The sequence below is a fragment of the Hippopotamus amphibius genome, chromosome 6 (genome assembly GCF_030028045.1).
Source record: "Hippopotamus amphibius kiboko isolate mHipAmp2 chromosome 6, mHipAmp2.hap2, whole genome shotgun sequence".
In the NCBI taxonomy this organism is placed as follows: Eukaryota; Metazoa; Chordata; class Mammalia; order Artiodactyla; family Hippopotamidae; genus Hippopotamus; species Hippopotamus amphibius.
In genome coordinates, this window is record NC_080191.1 from 50,967,843 (window position 1) to 50,993,383 (window position 25,541).

General features: G+C 37.7%; 1 protein-coding gene across 1 annotated transcript in view; it reads left to right on the forward strand.

Moving 5' to 3' along the window:
• Window positions 1-25,541, forward strand: part of ADGB (androglobin) — a 159,620-nt gene that overhangs the window by 77,090 nt on the left and 56,989 nt on the right. The window contains exons 13-20 of the mRNA XM_057739476.1: window positions 1,624-1,753; window positions 9,380-9,417; window positions 10,277-10,459; window positions 11,235-11,298; window positions 14,730-14,832; window positions 17,073-17,214; window positions 18,573-18,687; window positions 22,017-22,184. Coding sequence (XP_057595459.1) covers window positions 1,624-1,753; window positions 9,380-9,417; window positions 10,277-10,459; window positions 11,235-11,298; window positions 14,730-14,832; window positions 17,073-17,214; window positions 18,573-18,687; window positions 22,017-22,184 — 943 coding nt within the window. The remainder of the gene's footprint in view (window positions 1-1,623; window positions 1,754-9,379; window positions 9,418-10,276; window positions 10,460-11,234; window positions 11,299-14,729; window positions 14,833-17,072; window positions 17,215-18,572; window positions 18,688-22,016; window positions 22,185-25,541) is intronic.

Genomic DNA, 25,541 nt, shown 5'->3' on the forward strand with positions numbered 1-25,541 from the left:
TCATAACCTGAACTTCCCACGTGACTACCTTACTTAACTTTCTTAATAAGGTGAATGAAATTCTATAACTCAGGTCTAGGTGACTTCTGACACTTGATTGGATTCAACTAATCTATTCACTGCTTGAACCTGTTATGAATTCCCTGGTATAGCCATTCCATCTGGCAGAACCAAAAGCAAACGTATGTGAATGGCATTTCATCCTACCTGACTGCTGTACAGTCAGAGTTCTCAGGTCAGCATAAGAGCAAGTCGGTTTTTTGGCAAGCCCTGGAGAATGACTGCTACACAATTGCCTTTCTTGGAACCCTGTCACCGTAGCAACAACATGCCAGGTTTGCCTATTCCTGCCTCCTGGCTTTGAGAGAATTGGAGACTCACAAATATGTTTCTGCTGCCCTCCAGTGGCAGTTTCAGGTAATTCAGAGACATTTAGCTGCAGATGAACCAAGTTTTACAGAACATGAGCAAGGAAATATCCCAAAGTATAGGAAGTTCTGTATACATGAAATTTAACTTTATCTTTAAAACACACTTACCTAAGATATTTGTTCTATAACAAATATCCTTTTCTTGTACCCATAAACTTCTAGCTGTGGCAATGTTGATTTGGGGTCATGTCAGCAGTAACTTGAAAGAAAATACTGCACGCTTGGGTAGCTAGTATAAATATCACAGTTGTAAACGTAAGAGCTCAACACTCATGATTAAATTTCTGACTCCAAGCCCTAATTCACTGATACATTACTCTGACACTTAATTAAATCAGTTCTAAATGTCAGATTCCTATGTGTTCTGATCACCAACATTCAAAGATGACCACCATAGCTTCAAAATAAATAGTGTTCCAGAAAATTTTTACACCAGTGCATTGACTGGTAGAGAATATTGCTTCAGTAGTATAGAAAGCAATTACAGTAAATGTTTTTACTGCAAAGCAAGAAAATACTACTGGTTGTAAAAGAATGAGAATGATAAAATGAACAAAATTTTATGAACGTCCTATTGTTGACAAAACAATAATATACAATGGAATATTATTCAGTTATTAGGAAAGAAGGGAATCTTGCTATTTGTGACAACATGGAAGGAACTTTATGCCAAGTGAAATAAGTCAGACAGAGGAAGACAAATACCATATATTCTCACTTATATGTGGAGTCTAAACAAACAAACAAACAAACAAACACATAGATACAGAGAACAGGAGAACAGATTGGTGGTTACCAGAACCAGGGGGTCGGGGTGGATGAAATGGGTGAAGGAAGTCAAATGGTACAAACTTCCAATTATAAAATAAATAAGTCCTGGGGATGTAATGTGTAGCATGTTGACTCTAGTTAATAATACTGTGTTGTATATTTGACAGTTACTAAGAGAGTAGACCTTAAAAGTTCTCATCACAGGGAAAAAAATTGTAACTATGTGTGGTGATTCATATTAACTAGAGCTGTGCTTATCATTTCGCCACATATACAGATATTGAATCATTATCTTATATGCCTGAAACTAATACAATGTTCCATGTCAATTATATCTCCATAAAAAATGCAGTTATTTACTAGTAGCTTTAAACAAGAGATTAAGATAACAGAAGTTTGTTTGGGTTTTTTTTCCCATTAGTCATTTTGTACGATCTTTTATCAAGAAAGGGGTGCTTCCGGGATCTGGTTTATCCTCCCTCACTGAAAATGATGAAACTGCAACTTTTAGCCAGACGGACTTAAGTCAATTGACAAGAACTATGTCTCAGGTAACTATGTTACTCTTACTATTAGCCCAATTCTTAACTATAAGAGATTTTTTTCTTACATTGTGAAATATATTATACATAAATGCATTTGAGCAGCATAAAGAATACTGAAAATAAGCTTCCTATGTGCCCACCTTCTAGATTAGAAAGTGGAATATTCATCTCTTATAGCAGTCTCCTGTGCAGCCCCCTACAATTTTGCAGCAAATTCCAGACATCATATCCTTAATGGGTTTTTTTTAAAAAAAAGAAGAAGAAGAAGAAGAAGAAGTCATCTCCTGTGTGTCTCTACTGAGTTGTATCTCCTGATTGCCATTCAGAGTTTCATATTAGTCAACTCCATGCTCCTCTAATTTTGTCAGTTATGTATACATTTATGAACAATATACAGCTTAGTTTAATTGTTATCCTAATTTTATTTATGTGGATTCATATTAATTCTCCTGGAATTTCTTAATGTCGTTTATGAGATTTGTCTCTTTTGCTACTTACAGTTCGTTCATTTCACTGCTCAAAGGTATTTAATACATAACTAGTCTACCATCTAAAAAAATCTTTCACAGTGTTAATGACGACATTCACTGCTTTTTGTTTCTTGCTGTTGCAAGCAGTGGTGCCATGACCCCTCTTGACTGCTCCTGCACACATGTGCAAGATTTTCTGTAGTTCCAGGGTTTGTAAACTTTTACATGTTATGTCTCCCTTCGTCAATTTTCTAAAACACACAATGAGTACAACTCATCTCTTTCCTCGTGTGAGTTGAGCATTGGTAATAGGTAACAGTGGAAGGTAGAACAGCTGTCTGGGTTAGCACTGTGTGAATATACAACCTCGCGATTTGGTGGTTGAAGGACGATTAAGTATAGTTGCCAGATAGTGGAGCAGCTGAGGTCACAGGAGTGTCTGTAGACAGGAAAATATGACCACATGCAATCTGACAATGAATGGGCCTAATAATGGCTGTAATTTCAAAGCAGTGATCAGTATATGTGACATTTCAGATTTTGCAACAACTCTAACATGATGTAAAATATTATGATTTCTTCTCTGGATAAAGTCACAGTTATCGAAAATAACAATAGGTACTCAGTTAGCTACCACTAGTTAGCTACATTTAGTAGCTACAGTAGTAGCTAACAAAAACTGCATTGATAAATGGAAAATTGAAGAAAAATGAACAGTGAAATTCAGCTAAAGATGAAAAAAATTTTTTCAAGCATCCATGTTCATGGTTTCCTGAAATCTAACCATGGGTCCCAGTGGACACTAGCCTAGGGTGCTCTGCTCTAGGATATGAATCTAGGAGTGTAACTGATGGCTCATAGGACATTCACCTTTTAATCTTATGATAAAATGCACTGGATGAGAATTTTCTCCATACCACATTCTGGCCAACACATATATTGTCTGACATTTCAACTTTTGCCAATGTGGTAGGTGTGAAAGGGTTTTTAATAGATATATTCACATGTTCAAAAATAAAATTATAAGGCATACATCGAGAAGTCTTGTTTCCATGTAAGTGCTCCTCCCACTTTCAGTGCTTTGCCCTCTGTAGGACACTTTCAGGGTGTCTTCATGTAAATATAAAGAAACATACAATATTCCACCTCTTTCTACTCAAGACAATGAAAATTTTTAAAGTTTTTACTTAATAAATACTGGAGATAATTTCACTATGCGTAAAGAGTGTCTTTATTCTTAAAGTCACATACTATTTCATTATGTGAATGAGTTGTAGTTTATTTCTACCAACCTCTACAAATGGTAAAAAATTCATTAGAGGGCAGAGCAGCACACGCAGGTAAACACATTTTTTAGGATTCGTTGAGAAGCAGTGACTAACAGATGAGAAATCTTGCAAGGAGAATGAATAGACTTTAACATTTTAAAAGTTGTTTTTTTTTTTTTTAAACTATTGTATGCAATAGTTTTAAAGAGTCAAAAAATTACCAAAAAGATCATCGTATAAATAACCAACCTGTATTACCTCTCCTCATTCTTTAGCCTCCCTCCCCAGGGTCAGTCACTTTTATTTTATTTAAGTGTTCCCTCTGCTATGTGTCTCCATGTTTCTAAGTAGTAGGCTTTATGAAGGCAGAGATCTTGGTTTTTATTGTATACTCTTTCTCGCTCAGCACCTGCAAAGATGCCTAGCACATGGCAGACACTGTTACATAGTTGTTGAATGACTGAATTCCATTCTTTATTGATCTATCAGTTTAAACATTATCCCTTGACTTCCTGCCATAGAAGTTAAGGAAACAGCACTCCCGTGCTCACTTACCATCCCCAGCTTCCACTTCCCTCTGTCTTCCAGATTTTTTCATCTCACGGGTTTTTGTCGAATCAATATTCTAGCTGTGAAGCTGGATACCAGCGCAGATCCTGTTAGACTTCTTGGCGGTTGCATAGTGCTACCTGATAGGGATGAAACTTTTGGGGAAGCTAAGAGTTCTGCAAGCTGGAACAGCTGGAGCCCTAACGGTGGAAACGAAGGGCTCTGCATTGTGGCTTGACTGGCAGGATCTCTGACTGAGATGCCCACTGCCCCCTGGGAGTCTCAGAGCCCCTCATGTATTTCCCAGGCCTCTCACACGTCTGGCTCCTGGCTTTTAACTGGGACCGGCTGCATAACTTGTGCAACGAAAATGCGGGGCCCCTTGTTCAGCAATTATTAAGAATGTCAGGAGAGTGACCGCAGAGCATTAAAACAAGCACAGGGCCCTGCTGAGCACAGCACCCTGGGCGACTACGCAGGTTGCACACCCATGAAGCCAGCCCTGCTCTTGAACTTGCCTTCGACACCCAGTCAGGCCAGCAGACTGCAGGCAGTAGGGATGTGGGCCATTTACGGCCCAAGCGCATAATGAGTCTGCACGTGGCTTTGCAGCTCTCTGCTTCTCTCACAACAATCAGGAAACCACGTGTCCCAGTGGCAAGACTGCAAGATACAAGGGTCTAGATCCCTGCATCACAAGTGGGAAAGGAACCTCTTGTAAAGGAGCCCCCCAAATGGGCTGAATCTGAGGGAGAAATGAACCCTATGTGTTACGCCATTGAAATTTTAGAATTGGTTTGTTATGTCAGACTAGCACAGCCTAATATAGTTCATGTTTTTCAACAGCAAAATTACCCTACCTATCATCGAGTTGATCTCCCTGTGCTATGCAGCAGCTTCCCACTAGCTATCTATTTTACATTTGGTCATGTATATACATCAATGCTACTCTCTCACTTCGTCCCGGCTTCCCCTTCATCCCCACCCCCTCACCCCATGTTTTCAAGTCCATTCTCTACATCTGCATCTTTATTCTTGCCCTGTCTCTGGGTTCTTCAGTGCCATTTTTTAAGATTCCATGACGTAGTGGGCTGGGATAGGGAGGGTGGGAGGAAGTCATGGGAGGGAGGGGATATGGGGATATATGTATAAATACAACTGATTCACTTTGTTGTACAGCAAAAACTGGCACAACAATGTAAAGCAATTATATTCCAATAAAGAGCTTAAAAAAAAATTACCCTACCTTTGCCCTTGAAATACATAGAAATGATAGAAACAATAGGCCTGTTTTCAGACTTTCCCTAAGAATTAATATCTAGTGCAAGTCACACGTTAATTATTTCCGTTTCCTCTTCCACTTCATCATTACTTCAAGCTATAACAGATGAAAGATGATAAATAAAAATATTCATCCTTTAAAAAATATTCTAGCTGTGGAAGGGTTATTACTGCTAAGATAAATTTCTTTTCTTACACAACTCCTTGTACAAACTAATTACTTCATTTTTTTCTATGACACATTAGGAAGCCTTCCCAAACAGTTTAAAAAAAAAAAAGTAAAGTAAAAAGAAAGTCCTTCTAAACACCATTTATCACACAGACACATCAGATAACTATCAATGCTATTTTCCTAGAGACATCACCCCCTGGAATCCTTTGCTCTCTTGCTCTTGTTCATACTGATGGAAACTTGAACCTGTCATCATGGGACTTTCTTTCCTCTCTCTCCTCTGATGGGTTTTCTAGTTTTGGGGAACTATGCTCTCCTCCTACTTTATGCCCTAATTTTGGCGGTGCGCATCTTCTAATACTCCCTGAGAAAAGATGCATGGGAAGTGAAACTTATGAGGGCTTTGTATGCCCGCAGATGTCTGTATTCCACCTCCTCCCCTGCTCTATATTTTGGCGGGTTATAGAATTCCATTGTGGATGTTCTTTCTTTCAGAATTTTGAAGCTGTTCCTTAACTTTTTTCTTTTTTTTTTTAATACATCATTATTAGAGTATAATTGCTTTACAATATTGTGCTGGTTTCTGCTGTACAACAAAGTGAATCAGCTATATGTATACATATATCCCTATATCTCCTCCCTCTTGAGCCTCCCTCCCATCCTCCCTATCCCACCCCTCTAGGTCGTCACAAAGGACTAAGCGGATCTCCCTGTGTTATTTATGCAGCAGCTTCCCATCAGCTGTCTATTTTGCATTTAGTAGTGTATATATGTCGATGCTACTTTCTCACTTCATCCCAGCCTGAATAAAGAAGATGTGGTACATATATACAATGGAATATTAGCCATAAAAAGGAATGAAATTGAGTTATTTGTAGTGAGGTGGATGGACCTAGAGACTGTCAGAAAGAGAAAAACAAATACTGTATGCTTACGCATACATATGGAATCTAGATAAATGGTACTGTTAAACCTAGTGGCAGAGCACGGAGGCTGAGACGTAGTGCTCCTTACCTTTTGTCTTTTACCCTCAAGCATTGCTCTTAAGCATACAGATGATATTTTAATTTTTGATCTGTTGTGTGTGACTTCTTTTCCCCTCTGGGAAAGTTTTAAGACGTTCTTTCCATTTTTTGGAATAAGAAAAATTTACAATGATTGGCCGTGTAAATGAGTCTGTTTACATGAAGTGTGCTAGATACTCCATGAGCCCATTCAACTTGGAAACTCAGGTTTTTCAGTTTTGAAGAATTTTCTTATACTCTTTCCTCGAAAATTTCCTTTTCTTATAATGATAATATTGAATACATTCACATTACTGTACAATCAATCTCCAAAACTCATTTCATCTTACAAAATTAAAACTTTATATCCATTAAGTCATTCACCATTCCTACCCCTTCTTAGCCCTTTAAAACCACCATTTTACTTCTTGTCTCTAGGATTCTGATTACTCTAGGATACCTCATATAAGTGAAATCATACAGTATTTGTATTTTTGTGGCTGGCTTACTTCACTTAGTAAAATATCCTCACGGTTCATCCATGTTGTACTGTGTGTCAAAATTTCTTTCCTTTAAGGCTGAATAATACTCCACTGTACATATACAAGCCACCTTTTGTTTATCAATACATCCAACAATGGACACTTGGTGAGTAACGCTGCTATGAACATGGATGTTTAAATGTCTCTTTGAGATGCTGCTTTCAATCTTTTTGGGTATATAATGAGATGTGGAATTGTTGGATCATCTATGAGTTGTGTTTTTACTTTTTTCAAGAACCACTATCCTGTTTACCATAACAACTGCACCATTTTATATTCCCACATAAAGCGCACAAAGGTTCCAATTTCTCTACCTCCTCACCATATAACGATAACAATACTTGTCATTTTCTGTGTTTTTTTTTTAAACACTAACCGTCCCAATGGGTGTGAGGGTAGTATTCATTGTAGTTTTGATCTATATTTCCCTAAGGATTAGCGACGTGGAGGATGTTTTCATGTGCTTGTTGGCCATTTGTATATTTTCTTTGGATAAATGTCTATTCAAGTCCTTTGTCCATTTTTTAATTGGGTTGTTTATTCTTTGCTGTTTATTGTAGAAATTCTTCATATATTGTTGATGTTAACCCTTTATTAGACATACGATTTGCAGATAATTTCTCTCATTCCATAGGCTGCATTTTCACTCTGTTGATTACATCCTTTGAAGGTTGTTTATGTAATCCAATTTATTTTTACTTCTGTTGTCTGTGATTTTGTTGTCATATCTAAGAAATCAATGTCAGTTCCAATGTCATGAATCTTTTCACCTATGTTTTCTTCCAAATTTTTTTAGTTTTAGTCTCTTTGTCTTTTGTATCAACTTTACATCCAAAATTTCTGTTGTATTTATTTCACTTTCCTATTTTTAGTCTCTAAGAGCGCTCTCTTGTTCTTTATTGTATTTTTATAGAAGTTTATTATTTGACAAACGAGTGTCTTCTTATCTTTCCAATATTACTAACTTAAAAATTTCTCCCTATATTCTTACTTCTGGTTCCTATGAATCTCCCTACCCACACCCATTAGTTCCTTTTGTTTTATATTGGACTCATTCCTCAATTGTCTGGCAATACTTTGTTGTACACGTGTGTTTAAGGAATTTATGATATTAAAGAACTGCTGATTAGAAGACACTTTATGGCATGGATAGAGCTTGTCAGCTGGTAGCTTTAATTTGAGATAATTGGGGATAAATGAACTTCATTTAGGAGTGGGACTAGCTCCAAATATCAGATTCCCTGAGGATTTTCTCTGGCTCTTTTCCACTTCTCAGGTTAAGGGTCCTCTAAGCTCCTGCTGGGGTGGAATGTGGTCGTAAGGATTGTTATACCCTTATCCACTAGAGTTCTTAGAGCCAAGCAGCACAGAGTTCCTGAGAGTCTCAAAGTTCAGCATGTGGATGGTCACTCAGTTCCTCTCCTCTCTGTAGTAGCCTTTCTTGCTTCCCACGGTATCTGTGAATCCAGAACTGGAGACTTGTCATTTAATTTCTCCACTTGAAGCAACTTCCAGTGTCCTGTTTAGGCAGAAGAAAGATAGATGCTAAACCAGAAGGGATTAGGGAGAAGAAGTGAGGATTTGTCTGTTCCTTATATAGACATTCAACCGCCCCCCCCCCCCCCCCCCCCCCGCTGCCCGGGTATTTTCAGCATATATCTCATTCTTTCCTTCTCAGATGCCCGCCAATTGTTTCTGAGGTCCTAAGGCGTGGATGGGCTTGCTTCTCACTAGCACTTAGCATTCAGTTATCTCTGCCCTGTTATCTCATCTACCCACTTTACATTATCCAAAATATTGTTGACATCACCCATCACCAGTTCTGTATAAATTTATACCATTTTATCTTTTACACTTATTTTAACTGTGTCCCAGAGATAACAGAGTTGTACATGTGAATTCAACTTATTTTCCCAGTTAAAAATTTGAGAAACCATTTTTAGAATTTGAAATAATCCTTCCTAGGTTCTGTACACTAATTGTCAATCATAATCTCATTTTACTCAATAGGTATTAATGATAGGTGCCTCACACCAACTAATGTATCTACTCAGGGATACTATTGTTTTAATTTAGCTTTTATTATAAGATTCAAACTTTTAATAAGCTCACATATTCTGTATTTTAATGTTACAAACTTAAACTTTAGTCAAATTCACATCTTTTGATTTTTAAGGTTAAAAACAAATTCCATGTTGCTGTATATTATAGTTAGTATTTGTAGAAATCTATTTCTTCAATATTTAAGACTGTATTAACTCTTTTAAAAACTATGGTGCTTTAGAGAGCTGTAATGTTTTGTTTGATTTATAAATGGTTTCTTAATATGTTCCTTTCAATTCACAGGCTAATGTTGCTTCCCAAGCTGCATTCGGAAAAGGTAAATTAATAATCTTCTCATGACATTTTTCCACAGACATCAAAGCACAAAGGGGTCCCTGCTTCTTGACAGCTTTTTGCTTTCCTTTCTCCTGGTTCTCAGCAGCCCCCCTCCAGTGCCTCCTCTGATGTGTTGAGTCTAATATGCTCTGGGTTAGAAAAATCAGATAATCTCATTTGTTAAATTCAAGCTTAAAGTCAAAGTCAAAGACGATCTGATTAAAGTCTCATGAGTAAAGTTCATGTGTTTTAATGCATGCACGTTATGATCAAAGCACTGAAACCATTGCAAATTCCTCAGATCCTAAATAAGGGCTTGACCAAGGCTCAATTCCAAAACAGTGTTATGCGGCTTATGTATATATAACATTTTGGTTCAAGAAAAGTGTATGAGAACTTTATGGCATTACTTGATAAACATAAAATAAGATTATGGAATCACTGACTATGGGGCTTACAGCAGTGTCAATTGCAATAGATCTTTCAAGTTTTTGTTTCTCCTGTTGTCTGAGTCATCCCCTCTTACATGAATATGTCTGTTTACAGTGGATTTTAAATACATAAAGCAGCTAATTTCTGTTATAACTTTGTAATCTCTGAAGAATGTGTGCACAAATTTATGAAAGTGATTTAAAAATTTCTGGACACTGCATATAAGTTATGCTTAATTCTTCTGAGTGTATGAAAATGGATCTCTGTTTGGACCTCTACAAATCTGAGGCCTGCGTGTAAATGATTATCTCGGTAAATACTTTCTCAAAAACAGACGTTGATATGTGAGCTCTCCTCTACAATTTTCTGTATCTTAATAATTAATATTTAACAATATAGGTGTGTTTGATGTGGTTGTCTTCTGCTATGCACAGATGAACCAGACTATGGATGGAATGATGCAGCCCATCCAGCTGAGGGAATCAGTTTGGAAAGAGATTTGGTCAGCCAGATGACAGCAACACAGGAAAAATCGCAGGAGGAACTTGCAACAATAAATAATGGTGTTTCTAAAGAAATATGGTTAGATTTTGAAGACTTCTGTGTATGCTTTCAGTAAGTGTAAATTTTTGTGTGTATGAATACAGTGGATATGTAAGCTATTAATTTTTAGCTTGCATTGAAAAGAGTTCAGCCAGTATTAGTCTGGTGTTGATATAATAAACAAAAATATTAGAAGGAAACCTGGATGAGTTGATTGTCCACATGAAACATGAATAGCCAAACCAGCCTGAGGCCAGTTTCAGGTTATCCTTAAAGACTTATTTGTTGATTAAGATGGAGACAGTTTATTCACTGAGAGAGATCATTTTTGTCCCTTTGAGGCAGCTAATTCAATACGGTTATTATTTTTTCCCAGCTTTATTGAGGTATTATTGACAAATAAAACTAAGTATTTAGAGTGTACATGGTAATGAATTGATACATATATATATTGTGAAAGATTCCCCCTCAAGTTAACTAATATATCTATCACCTCATGTATTTATCTTTTTATTGTGTAGGAGAACATTTAATTTCTATTCTCATAGCAAATGTTAATTATGCAACACAGTGTTATCAACGATAGTCAAGATGTTATACGTTAGATCTTTAAACTTTATTCATCTTATAACTGAAAGTTTGTACCCTTTTACCAATCTCTCCCTATTTTTCCCACCCCCAGCCCCTGGCAACCACTTTTTTCCTCTCTGAGTTGTTACTACTTTTTTTAAACTTTCATCTGTCTTCACCTGTTTTGCCTATAATTATTTGCGTCTGAGAAACTTAACATGTAGTACTAGTCTGTTGCATATCATGACAATAACCTGTTATAAATAATGTTTTTCAGGACTATATATATTTTCCACAAGCCAAGTTCATATTGCCTTAACTTTCAAAAATCAGAATTCAAGGTAAATAGATTATAATCTCTTCTCTTTCCTTTCTTAAATTTTTGATAGAATCACACTACTGAAAAACGCTTTCAAATTTACCAAGCATTTCTAAACTTGTAACATAATTATATTTAAAATTTTAATTCCCAGGTCTTCTATTAATCTCTGATCCAAAAAATAAGCAAAATTCTGCTACCTCATATCCCCAAGTGTGATCCATCTGATTCTGTTGCAGTGGTTCAGTCTTGAGCTGCATTATTATATAAATTCACATTAAAGAAGTTTTGACTTATGAATAAATGAAGGAAGAGCACAAATTCACTATATGTGATTTCAATTCATGTTTACTGACTTGTGCACAATTCCTAAAACATAAGCATATTTTCCCTATCATTTCTGTTTTTTCGCCCACATTCTTCCCGCTGCTTGGAGTTCATTCCCCTTCATCCATATTGCATTCATCTGGCCAATGCCTTTAGAATAGCATGGATGTCCTTGACCTTGTGAGACCTCTTTCCCTGGCGATAGAGTCTGGGTCAAGTACGCTGACTCCATGCACTCCGTGTGACTGTCCACAGCCAGACCCTTCCTTCCTCCATCCTAACTGCATGGTCACTTCTCTGTGCCCCTCCACCTACCCATCCACTTCATGTCAGCATCTTAAGGAGACCTCTGTTCTTTTCTTTACTGTTGCAGTGCAGCTCCTGGCATGAGTAGGAACTTGGTAGAAAAAAAATCATTAAATGAATTAATGAACAAATCTCACATTGAGTGAGATTTTGGAAAAAACTATGAAACATATCATGGGAAACTAAACTACTGAAACTTGTATGTTGCTTGTATGGGACCCTGCAAGCCCACAGAGATAACCCCACATCTGCCTGAGCTGTATGCAGAGTTGGGAGAAGTAAGGAGTCTTGGAGATGATGTCTCCCTTTGCACTTGTACTAGATGAAAACACAAGCAGAGAGAATCTTATGAGCACCCTTTAAGAGGTGCTCTGTAGCTGGTTGCCTGCTCTGAAAGTAAGAATCAGGTCTGTAGTAGTGACCAGGAGGGTTGAAGTGATGGCAGAATTGTTGACCTGGTTCTGATGTCTATCTATAGAAACACCCAGAGGAATACTTTGACTTTATGAGGATAAAACAAAAAACCAAAATTATTCATTGGGAATAGCAGAACCCAGAGTATGGTATGAGAATAATATACAGTTTACAGTTACCTTAGGAATGTTGTCATATTCAAACTATTGGCCATCATTAAATGATAGTCATTTATAGGTCCTGACTGTGTTCCTCGCCCTTACCTAGGTTCTTTATTGCATCAAATCCTCATGGCAAACTCAGTCTATTATTATTATCAATTTTCAGGCTAGGAAATTGAGGCAGACCAAGTGTGGGTAAAATGCCCAAGATCAGCAAACTCGTCAGTGGCACAAGCATCTCAAGAACTGGGTTTGTCCGATGTGAAGCCTGTACCTTACCTTCGGAGGAAGCAGATTAGTGGCTTGGAGCCAGACTGCCTGGTTTTGAATCTAGGTTGCACTTGGGATGGGACTCTGAGCAAGCTGTTTAAGTTCTCTTTGCCTCAGTTTTCTCACTTATACAATGGCAGTGAAAGACCAACCTCATAGAGTTAAGAAATAAATGAGAGAATATGCATAGAACACTTAGAAGAGTGCCTAATACTTAGCAAATGAAAAGAAATGCTGGCCTTCACCACTATTAGTAAGAGCAGTTGCCATATGAGTTTTTGTTATATATCAGTACCCTAATATATATGTGTATGTGTGTTCAGAAAATGGCCAGCTGTTCTTTATTCGGATCCGATTTTTATGAAGTAACAGTAAATATAGAATTTTATTTTCCTTTGAAAGTCCCAGCTTGGCAAAATAAAATGACAGCATTCATTATGAGTCCCTTCATTCCCCTGAGTTGTTTTTTTGTTTTTTTTTTTTTTAACTAGTGATCTGAGAAAATGATGACTTTTTCTTAGAGGATATTGTTGGAACCCAAATTTAATGGCCTTTAGTGTGGATTGCCTGTGGTCTGAGGCCAGGCAGTCCTGACTTTAGTGCCCGCAGGCACTGCTATGTGAGCTGGGGACACAGAGCCTGAGACTTCTCCTCTGCACATCCCTTATAGCTGTCCCGTGGGAGATGACATGGGGGTTGGAAGGGGACTCACAAAGGTGTCTCATGCTGGCACCAGGGCAGAGCCCCTGCGTGTGGCCTCCAGGGCCACCTCACCCTCAAATTCTCAGACTCTTTAAAATGACAGCAGATGAGCTCTGGGAAGAATCTCCTGCTCAGCCACACAGGCTGGGCCCGCAAATCCAGGGTCCTTTAGAATTTCAGATTGTGAGTATCTGAAATAACTGCTTCTATCACCACATGTTGCTGCCTAAAGAGAACAAATGAAATAAAGTATCAAATGCTATTAGAAAACATCAAGGGAAGCAATTGGTTTAAATAGTTATATTGTATCAAGCATTTCTAGAAATCTTTTTATGTTGAATACTTGATTAATAAGGATTCCTTTTCCACAGTATTACTAGAGATTTTTCTTTGGAATTTCAACGTGTGATTTAAATCTCATTGTAAAATAATATAGAAAGCTTTTAAAATATAGTGACAATTAAATTAATTTAACACATTTACTGTATACCATCAGTCAAAATTATGTTGAAACACTGCGAAATTGAAATGCAGCAATAGCATAGTAATTGAGAAGAACCTTGAAGTCAGGTAGATAGATAGACCTACTTTTGAATCCCAGCTTTGCTACATGCAAGTTCTGTGACCTTTGGCAAATTACCCTCTTGTGTTTCAGTTTCTTCATCCATAACTACAGCTATACATGGAACCCACATTGGATGGATTGAAATCATATTCATGTAATCCTTATGTGGCTGTCCATTAAGAACATTCCAGTTATGCTCAGTACTTTCTTGCGTGCTGACAACAAATATCTGGTTTGGTTCATTAGCGTACAATGGGTATATTTCTGAAGATCTTGTAGAAAGAAGAAATAGAGGGTTTATTTCAAAAACCACCAAGTAACATACCTTAATACATTTCCATTCTCTGCCAAAGTTACCCCATCGTCTGTTTACTTATCAGGGACCTATTCTCTGAGCACTGCTCAGCTCTGGGCTCAATCTCTTCCTCTATTTGTCATTTCTGGAACAAGCGTATCCCTTTTCTTTACTGATGGAGAAGAGCTTTGGCTCTCTCTCATCCACACCCTGCACACCCAGATTCCATGGACTGTTGCCAACATTCACCGGTGTGATTTCCTTCCTGTCATTAAACCTGTTAAGTACTTATTGTGCTGTCTAGAACACACTAAATTCTCTATAAATGTTAGGTATTTTACTTTTATTAGAAGTGCAAAATACAGCATTAATAGGCTGGCATGACATACATTGTTTGGTCTGATTTCTCGCAGTTCTCAGATGAACGTGTGTCCTACTATCTATTTGTGGACAGTCTAAAGCCCATTGAACTACTGGTTTGCTTTTCTGCATTGGTACTCTGGGGAGAATCTGGAGGTAAGAAGGCTATGAAAAAAAGTCTGAAAGCCCAGCTCACTTTTTGTTAAGGGGAAATGTATAATAAAATTTTTAGACACTGGATGAAGGAACTTATTCCCTCTCCGGAGATCTTCCTAAGATCGTCCTACTCCTCTGACACCACGGATTATACTCACTCCTGCCACCAGTCCATCTCCTTGTTGTGGTCATATGGCCACCCCTTTAGCACACCCAGTCCCTCTGTTTTTCTTGCCACCTATACACATCATCATTCTTTTTTTTTTTTAAGATTTTTTTATGGGGACCATTTTTTAAGTCTTTATTGAATTTGTTGCAATATTGCTTCTGTTTTATGTTTTGATTTTTCTGGCCGCGAGGCATGTGGGATCTTAGCTCCCCGACCAGGGATCAAACCCACACCCCTTGCACTGCAAGGTGAAATCTTAACCACTGGACCACCGGGGAGGTCCCACATGTCGTCATCCTTGATTCTTTCAAAATCAATTGAAAATCATCAGCTCTTTCTTCTTTGACTTGACAATTCCAAAGATCTTTTCCTTCATCCCACCATGGCCCCCTACTTTCAAGGTTATATTTTAGACTTTATAGTACAAATAACTGTAGTATCCTAATCAAATTTCAAGTTCTCTGACCCCCACCCCTGAATCTCCAGTTCCCTCTCTCTAGAACTCCCACCCCAACAGTTCTTGGACTGAACTGGGATCACCATCCATCGACCTTACCACTTTTTCTCTGTTCACTCTCCTCACACCCTTATTTCTCTCATTCCCAATGCAGTTTCTATCGTCCATCATTGTATTTACGTCCTCACATTTGCCCTCAACACAGGTGCTCTTCTTACCCTCCCTTACATTCCTGGCAAAATCTTGGTATTGGTTGAATATACCTCTGTGCCTAACCTGGTGTTACATCAGAGTTGAGTGTAATTGGAGAGAAAAAATCCTACTAGCTAGCCCCACTTTATATGGAGGACCACAAATCTCAAAAAAAAAAAAAAAAACCCTAAGCACTGTCAGCATTTCCCAAGTTCATTCATTCCCCCAACTCTTATTCTCATGGGTGACTATTTCAAACCTTCGGATCTCTCTCTCTCTGCCTTCAAATCTCCAACTCCCACTCTCATCCTTCCTCATTTTTAGCTGATGACCTTGCTGCTGTTTTCACTGAAGAGACAGAAGAAATCAGAAATGACCCACTCATCTTCTCATAATGAACTCTCCCAAGCTCTTATTACCTTTCCCTCCTGTGCTAACAGATGGACTGTTCCTTCTCTTCTCTAAGGCCAGCTTCTTGCAAACACATGCACATATGCACAAAACAGCATTCTCTAATTGTTTGGCCCATTTTACTAAAGCATTTATGTCTAATTCAAATTAACAGCACCTGACGCTGTACAGATACAAATGTTTGCTGAATGCTTAACATTGAATTTTTTGCCCACTCTGAGCGCAAAGACTATGATTTTCCACCAAGATATACCCAATGTTTTGAATGGTGTCAGATGTGTAGCAAGGGGGCAATAAATACTTGTTGAATAAACTTTCCAGATTTCAGTGGTGTGAGCTTAGTATGTCTACCTAACCAGTAGCTCCTAAGCCACACCATGTCCTAGAACATTGAAACTCTAAATGCATAGAGGTGTTTCAAGAGGTGTTTCAGGTCATGTGGTGGCCTTCTATATTTAGCTTGAGTGTTATGTGGAAACAGGGTAAGAAGTATTTTGCCCTTAGCTACTGATGAAAACTAGTCATTATTTTTTCTCCATTTTAAGAAAATCTCTCATTTTCCCAGATGCAGTATTTTTCCTCCTTTATGTTTGCATCTAGAGGAATATTGTAATTACTGCCCTGCATAAGAAAAGCAGTGGTGTACTACAGTGAAATACCCCTGTCTGTCCTCTTTTTCCTAACTTTCCATTCCTGTTTTCTTCAGCTGAGGGGATGACTATGAGGAGACGAGTAGGATAGGGAGGGAAGAAGATCTTGATTCCTCTTGATTCCTCTTGAGTATTATTTCCAGTAATTATTTTCCCAGGGGAGTTTCTAATGTTTTATGAACACTTTCAGAATAGGTCTAATTCTTGGGGGTTATTGTTAATATTATTGTTATTATATTAATGTCATTATTGATAAAAACCAATGCCAATGAAAGCCGACTATACTCACAATCAAATTTACGTGTGTACGTGTGTGCATATATATACATATATATATTCTTTCTTTTAACTTTTCCTAAAGCTTTAACAAAGAACAGCCCTCCCATAGAGCCTGGACTTCTTACAGTTGAGACAGTTTCTTGGAAATCTCTGAGGCCACGCGATCTAGTTGTGACGATTCACACGTATGCTACCAAGGCTACAGTGGTCCGCCTGCCTATTGGGTACGGAGTGACTTCATTTTTCCCATACTAAGAATTATTTGAAGACTTGTAAACTTTTGACTATGAAGTAATAAAGTAATATGGAATCTACTATATTTTTTCCTGAAGCGATTTCATAAAGCATAGGTCTATCATCATGATTCTTGAGAAAAATTATTCTGTGAACAAATAGATTGAAGAAATTCTGTACCATTTGGAAGATTCATAATTGTCAAAGAATCTGGTCATTTCTTTGGTAAAGACCAATGTTTAAACATTTTTAACCCAACATTTTCTAAAATGAATTTATTAAAACAATCTTTTTTGTTTTATTGTAAAACTTACTTGTATTATATTCCTTAATAAGAACCATGATTTTATTTAAAAACAGGTTGAGAAACAGCATTATTCCCCTACAAATCTGTAGTTTTACCTGTAGTTTACTTTTAATTTTACCTGTAGTTTTATTTTGAATTAAGATAAAATTGGTTAAACACATCACATTTTCCATTTTAGAGAAAATATGCATAATTGAAAAGTTTTCATGATTTTGACAAATAAAATTCCAAATATTGCCTCATATTTTGGATGAAATAAATATTTTTGCTGAATTTCCCAAGATCAATCATGATAATTCTATGTGATCAATGAAAAGCTATGGCTCTTGCACAAAAAGCAAAGCGCAAGTAACAAACTAAAGTGCTAAAATAACCTATGGCAAGAATCCAGTATTTCTAGAGAAGTAATAAATTTGAAAACTTGTGTATTTTCACATCTTCCCTAAAAACTCTAGTATGGATAGATTCTCCCAGAAGTCGTTATTCTGTCTGAGTGCTCATTCATCAAGGCAACCAAGGATGGGGAGTTGACGATGCATCTGCTTTCATCTACGTTTCCCTCCACAGGACCTAACTTATCAACAGATAGGTTTCGGATGTGCTCTCAGTGCCCTCCCTGATGCCTCAAGCTGGTAGGATAAACACAGTTAACATACATGAAATGATGCATTTCTGAGAAAATGACTATGAAATCTACACGGCACTAAGCCAATATGAATTATTACTGTTTTTTAGGGAAAAATCAAGACGAGTTTTTCACAACCTGTCTGCAGTGTATGGGCGATGTATCCAACATGTGCAAGTTTGTCATTTAGTGTAACTGTTTTTGTCCAACATAATTAGTGAAATAGAGATTCCATGATCTCTGAGGGTCCTTTCAGAGGGAAAAATTCATCAGTCTTTACTTCGCCTGTGTTACAAAATTCAGCCCTTACTGATGTTTGTTTTCATTTGAGCACAAAGTGTCATCAAGAAGCTAACAGAGGCAAGAACTACAGCAAAGGCAACCCTTGGTCCTCATATAGTGTCCACTCTCTCTAGGAGACACATGCTGCTCTTCACTGCATACTCCCCGGTGGGGCACTCCATACACATCTGCAGCATGGTGACCTTTGTAGTGGGGGATGAAGATGTTGTGCTACCCAACTTTGAGCCGGTAAATCTTCAGCAACTGTGATTTGTGTTTTTTTTTTTTTGGGGGGGGGCTTCTTTTCAAAGATTTTGAGCTAAATCATATTGCTATTTTTTATTCAACTTACCCATTTTTTAGTTTTCAAAACTATCGAGTATATTCTGTAAGAAATTCCTGAATATGACATGTTAATAAACAGTCTAAACTCTGTAGGGATACAAATAAAATTATTTTATTTTATTTCATTTTAGTTTACTCACCTCTGTGCTGTTGAATCCCCTTTCACATCTGTTAACACCTCAGGTAGATCCCATATTATTGGTCCTTTGAGAGTTATAAAGCATCAGTATAGTCCTTTTCAATACAGTTTACAATTTTGAGATATTATGTGCTCCTTTTGGCCTTTCCTTGACCTAGGGAAGGGTCTCTGAGATTCAAGGGAAGAGGACCCACAGAAGGTTCCATCACTTCTTCATCTCCTCTTTCTCTTCTTGACCTCTTCTTAGTTTCTTTTGCTCCTCTGTTCTGACAGGATCTGAAAGAAGAGAGAGGTAAATAGGTCCAGCATCTTTCCTGAGGTCAGGTTTAGATGTCTTCTAAAGGACATCTTGGTTTAGATGTCTTGGTTTAGATGTCTTCTAAAGGACATCTTCTTTAGATATGGGATATGCATTTGGGGGGCAGATATTCATAGAGCCTTCCCACTCAAAATTCATCTTTACCTGCTCCCTCCAACCCATCTCAACATAGCACAGCTTCATATTAGTGAGATGAGATCCACTTAGCCAATCAGTAAACCTCTTGCCCAGAGCAGCAACAGGATGGCTTATAACCAGCTCCCTCATGCTCATGTTTCCATGGTCCAGACATGCTCCAGTTGCACGCATGCATGGTTGCCTCTCCAGGCAGTGGCCGCACCATCTCTCATAAGTCCTCTGCCTCCTGCTCAACAGACAAGGAAGATCAGTGAGCCCACCTTCTATGTAGTGCCCCTTAGACCCATAATTAGATTTACTCTGCTTATTTTAAATTCTTCTTCTGTTTTTTCCTTAAAAAATAATAATTCTGCTTTAGAAGGCATGGATTATCCAGTTTGTTTCTTTCTTTTTTTTCCCTTTTTTTTTAATTTAAGTATAGCTGATTTACAATATGTGTTAGTTTCAGGTGTATAGCAAAGTGATTCAGTTATATACACTTTTTTTCAGATTGTTTTCCATTGTAGGTTATTAGAAGATATTGAATATTGTTCCCTGTGTTATGCAGTAAATCCTTGTTTCTTATCTATTTTATATATAGTAGTCTGTATCTGTTAATCCCGTACTCCTAATTTATCCCTCCCCTACCCTTTCCACTTCATTAACCATAATTTGTTTTCTGTGTCTGTGAGTCTATAAATAGATTCATTTGTATTGTTTTTGATTCCACATATAAGTGATATAACATAGTATTTGTCTTTGTCTACTTACTTCTCTATGATATTCTCTAGGTCCATCCATGTTGCTGAAAATGGCAATATTTCATTTTTTATGACTGAGTAATATATATGTATGTATCTCACATCTTCTTTATCCATTCATCTGTTGATGAACACTTAGGTTGCTTCCATGTTTTGGCTATTGTAAATAGTGCTGCTGTGAACCTTGGGGTGCGTGTATCAAAGTTAAAATCTTTTGCACAGCAAAGGAAACCATCAACAAAATGAAAAGACAGCCTATGGAATGGGAAATAATATTTGCAAATGATGCAACTGACAAGGAGCTAATTTCCAAAATATACAAACAGCTCATACAACTCAATGTCAAAAAAATAAACAACCTAATCAGAAAATGGACAGAAGACCTAAATAGACATTTCTCCAAAGAAGACATACAGATGGCCAACAAGCACATGAAAAAGTGCTCAAAACTGCTAATTATTAGAGAAATGCAAGGCAAAAGCACAATGAGTTATCACCTCACACTGGTCAGAATGGTCATCACCAAAAAGCCTACAAATAATAAGTGCTGGAGAGGGTATGGAGAAAAGGGACCCCTTCTACACTATTGGTCGGAATATTGTAAATTGGTACAGCCATGGAGAACAGTATGGAGGGTCCATAAAAAGCTAAAAATAGAATTTCCACATGATCCCACTCCTGAATGCATATTCTGGACATTTATTTGAAAAGACACGTGCACCCCAATGTTCATAGAAACACTATTTACAATAGCCAAGACTTGGAAGCACTTGGTTTCTTTCTTTAGGTGATTTAACTCCCTAGGTGTTTAAAAATTTTTGTCTGTGAACTCATATTTCCATGGGGTTATCAACTCCTCCATCTTAAAAAATATTATTGAGGCTTACATCCAGGCTCCCATATTCTTCAGTTCTAATGAAGAAGCAAAAGGGGATATAGACGGGTCCAAGAAGAGAGAGACTCAAGCTCTTCAGAGTCATACGTCACTCCCAATGCTTCCACTTAACCAGACAAGTTTTCTGGTCACGGTCTCATTTCAGGGAAAAACATCATTAAGAAGAGATTTTCCTTAGGCTTTGAGGGTATTGGGAAGAAGAACGAGGAGAAGTAAATGCATTAAGGTGGCAAGTCAGTTCCATCTGTTTTCATCAGCTTCTCGCACCATCCTCATGCCATTCCCCCTGGGCCATTCCTCAGAATTTCTGCAGGGAACCCTGGAGCAATGGTTGCACCATGGCGCCCCCTACAAAAGAGGCAAAACCAGACTTTACAAAGTTTTACTCCTACTTGACCCTCTTCATGCTGCCTCCAAACACCCTCTGCTCTGCAACTTCTCCACCAGCCACCAACTACCCACCACACACCAGTCACGATAATCTGCAAACACCTCAGGATCTTCTCTATTTTTAAAAAGAAGTTCCTTCCTGACATCCCTATCTCCTTCTCGCTTTCATTGCTCCTTCAGAGTTTATAGCAGAAGGGAGCCAGCAGCACACACTAGTTCACCCTCTTGTCTTTTTTATTTTATCGCTCTCTCCCTGAACTCTTCTCTGCCCTTCAGTTGTCAGACCCCACACAGCTGTCAGACTAATTCCTAGACAGTCTTCAGAACAAAGGCTGAACATTAATACTGTGGAAAAATTTCCCCTGGCCCCCAATGTGAGATAGGTGTTGTTTCTATGAGCTCCTGCTAGAGTAGGAATCATGGTCTTTGTTTTATATCTCTCAGACCACAGCACCAACCAAAATGCTCTGATCAAATTAAGTCCTCCATAAATAACTATTGAGTCAGTCATATAATAGATGTTTAATATATTAACAGACATTAAATTTTTGTAAACTTAATTACACCTAAATAAACAAAAGTAAAGCTGACCGCTGCGCTTTGTCTTCACAGGAGAGCTACCGATTTACAGAGCAGGCTGTAACAATTTTGAAAGCTGTTGGACATGTGATTGCTAATTTCAAAGATAAGGCTAAACTTTCTGCATCCCTGAAGGATCTACAAACAGCTCACTATCCTATTCCCCTCTGGGATAAAGAACTAACTGCACAGCACTTCAGGGTAAGCGTGTTCAGGCTGTAATGTTCCTAGAAGAATGTATTCTATTTGTAATAATGTATCTCATATAAGATATCCCGAAATCAGAGCTGAGAAGATGTTCTGGATGAAGACAGTTTATTTAGGAAGTGACGTCAGCAAGCAGAAAAGAGAGGGTAGGAATAATGAAATGAGAAAGAGAAGAATATTCGTTAAAGGATGTGGTAATTATTGCTGTAGGCTACTAGGGCTCAATTGTCCAGCAGATCTTGATAAACTGTGTAGGATATCCCTCAGAAAGGTCCCACTAAAGGATGAGGCGATTATAACATTTAACCACCAACTCCTTCCCCGCTGATAGATGGACGCTCTTGGGGATATTTATTTCCTCACAATCTGTTGGGGAGGAGGGAGTGAAGCAAAAAGACTTCACTTCACCCCTGTACACTATTGACATTTTGGGCTAGCTGATTTTTGTTGTGGTCCTGACCTGTCAGTAGCAGCATGGCTTGCCTATATCCTCTAGACGCCAGTTGTGACAACTAAAAATTATTTCAGAAATTGTCAAATGTCCTCTGGGGAGTAGTGTTGCTAGAGTTAGCAAATAAAAATACAGGACACCCAGTTTAAATTTGTTTTATTAAAGACAATTTTTAGAGTAGTTTCAGGTTCAATGCAAAATTGGGCAGAAGGTATGGAGATTTCCCATATATCCTGCTCCCAAACATGCCTTCCCCATTTTTTATCAACATCCTCACGAGTGGTATATTTGTTACAATTGATGAAACTACATTGATACATCAATCACTCAAAGGCCACAGTTTACATTAGAGTTCACTCTTGGGTTTGGACAAATGTATAATGACACGTATCCATCATTGTAGTATCCATACATGGTAGTTTCACTGCCCTAAAAATCCTACATGTTCTGCATATTCATCCCTCCCTTACCCCAAGCCCAGGCACCCATTGATCTTTTTATTGTCTCCATAGTTTTGCCTTTCACAGAACATCATAAAGTATGTAGTCTTTCCAAACTGGCTTCTTTGACTTAGAAATACGCATTTAAGTTCTCTCCGTGTCTTTTCACAATTTCGTAGGTCAATTCATTTTAGTGCTGAATAATATTCTGTTGTCTGGATGTACCACGGTTTACTTATTCACTTACTGAAGGACATGTTAGTTGCTTCCAAGTTTTGGCAATTATGAATGAAGTGGCCATAAACATCTGTATGCACGTTTTTGTGTAGGTATAAGTTTTCAACTCATGTGGGTAATGCAAAGGAGTGTAATTACTGGATCATATGCTAAGAGTATGTTTAGTTCTGTAAAAGTCATCAAAGTCTTCGAAAGTGGCTGCACAATTTTTCATTCCCACCAAAATGAATAAGAGTTTATGTTGCTCTGTATTCTAGTCAGCATGTGGGCCTTTCTAATAGGAGTGTAGTGGCATCTCATTTTAATTTGCATTTCCCTTATGACATACAATGTGGAACATCTTTTGATGTGCTTATTTGCCATCTGTATATCTTTGGTGAGGTGACTGTTAAAGCCTTTGGCCCATTTTAAATCAGGTTTTTTGTTTTCTTATCAACGAATTTTAAGTACTCTTTTGCAAATACTTTTCCCAGTCTAGGACTTCTCATTCTCTTGACATTTTCTTTGCAGAGCAGAAGTTTTTAATTTTAGTGAAGTCCAGCTTATCAATCCTTGTCTCATGGGTCATGGCCTTTAGTGCTGTATCCATAAAGCCACTGCCATGCCCAAGGTCATCTAGATTTTCTCGTATGTTATCTTCTAGGAATTTTATACTTTCGCATTTTACATTTCAGTCTACTGTCCATTTTGAGTTAATTTTTGTGAAGGGTGCAAGGTCTCTGTCTAGAGTTATTTCATGAAATTAAATTTTAATTTCATATAAACAAACAGAATGTATAATATATAGGACATACTTATATTAAAAATTATACTAGAAATTTATTTTCCCTGTTATTCCACTTTAACTGGGTATAAGGTATTGTTGGGAAAAGATAATTAAAAACAGAATCTCTTCTAAACCAAGAAAACCTCCACAAAGGTAGAAGAAAAAGAAATTTGTTGAATAAGCGCTAAAGCAGAATGTGATACACATCAAGGGCAATTGGCTAAAGAAACTGTGAAGAGCCAAAGAAATCTCACCCTTTTGTATAGCCCAGCAGATATAGCCCGTTACATACATGTTCTCAAGATAAATAATTAGCCCTTAAGTAAAAAGATCTGATAGCACCATGTGTTACACATAGTGAATCCTAAATTCACCTGGCAATTGGGGTGACTATTTGCATTAGCTAACTGGGTTTACCCAAGAGAAACATAAACTTCTCGTCTTTATGGCAGGAGATATTTTTCTAAGTTGGTGGGAGGCTCTCACCAAGATTACGTTCCTTCCCTTCCACAGACACTGGGAGATTGGGGTGCTATCTCCCTTGATGATTATATTTCAAAGAGATGACTCCCAGGTCCTTGAGAAGGATAGTCCTGGTTTTTAAAGCTGGCAAGAGACCTATTTAGCCTTTAAAAATATTTATGTGTATTTCAAAGAAAGAGAGAAAGAACTTAAAATTATAAGTTTTCTAAAGTGAATGCTCTAAGAAAAGAAAGGGGAAGAGTCTCTTCCCTTATTTTCCATAGGGAGAATTAAGTCTTGTTTTATTTTGTTTTGTTTTATTTAAATTGGTGTTTACTTTTACAGTTTCTTGTATTTTATCTGGCAACCCTACGTGGGACACAAATCACTCCAGTCAAAAATCACTTACCTTGGGCATGAGTAATCTACAAAAAATATCTGCCATGACATCTCTGTAACCAGTCTGATGGTTCCTTAATTCTGTCCATCCAGTCTTCAAGGTGGTGGCTCTAGGTGGCTCTTGGTGGCCGTCACAAACTCTAAAAATACATAAATAATCAAATTATCATATAAAAAGAAAGCTATAGTATCCATTGCTTCAGCTGGCCCTGACGCCATAATTGGTAGTCAACATCTCTCCTGTACCACTCATCCTAGATTCCCCTGTCTTCCAGCTGGTCTAGTTGCTTGCCTGGTTGGTGACCCAGACCTTCAATCTTGATGGGTCCAGACCTTGATTGCCATACCCTCATCAGGCTGAGACTGTTATAATTAATCATTCACTATAGAAGCACCAAGAAGTGTCCCAGCAAATCCAGACATAATTCTTCTTGTCCCTATTATGTCACAGAAACTAGCTCCGCATGACAGTCAGGATGAAGTCTCCTCCCACTCCGTTATATTAGTTTCTTTTTTCCTGCTTGTCCACCAGGAAGAAGAATTCAAAGCAACTAAGAATATATCATAGTTTAGATTTATTGTAAATCATACAGTGT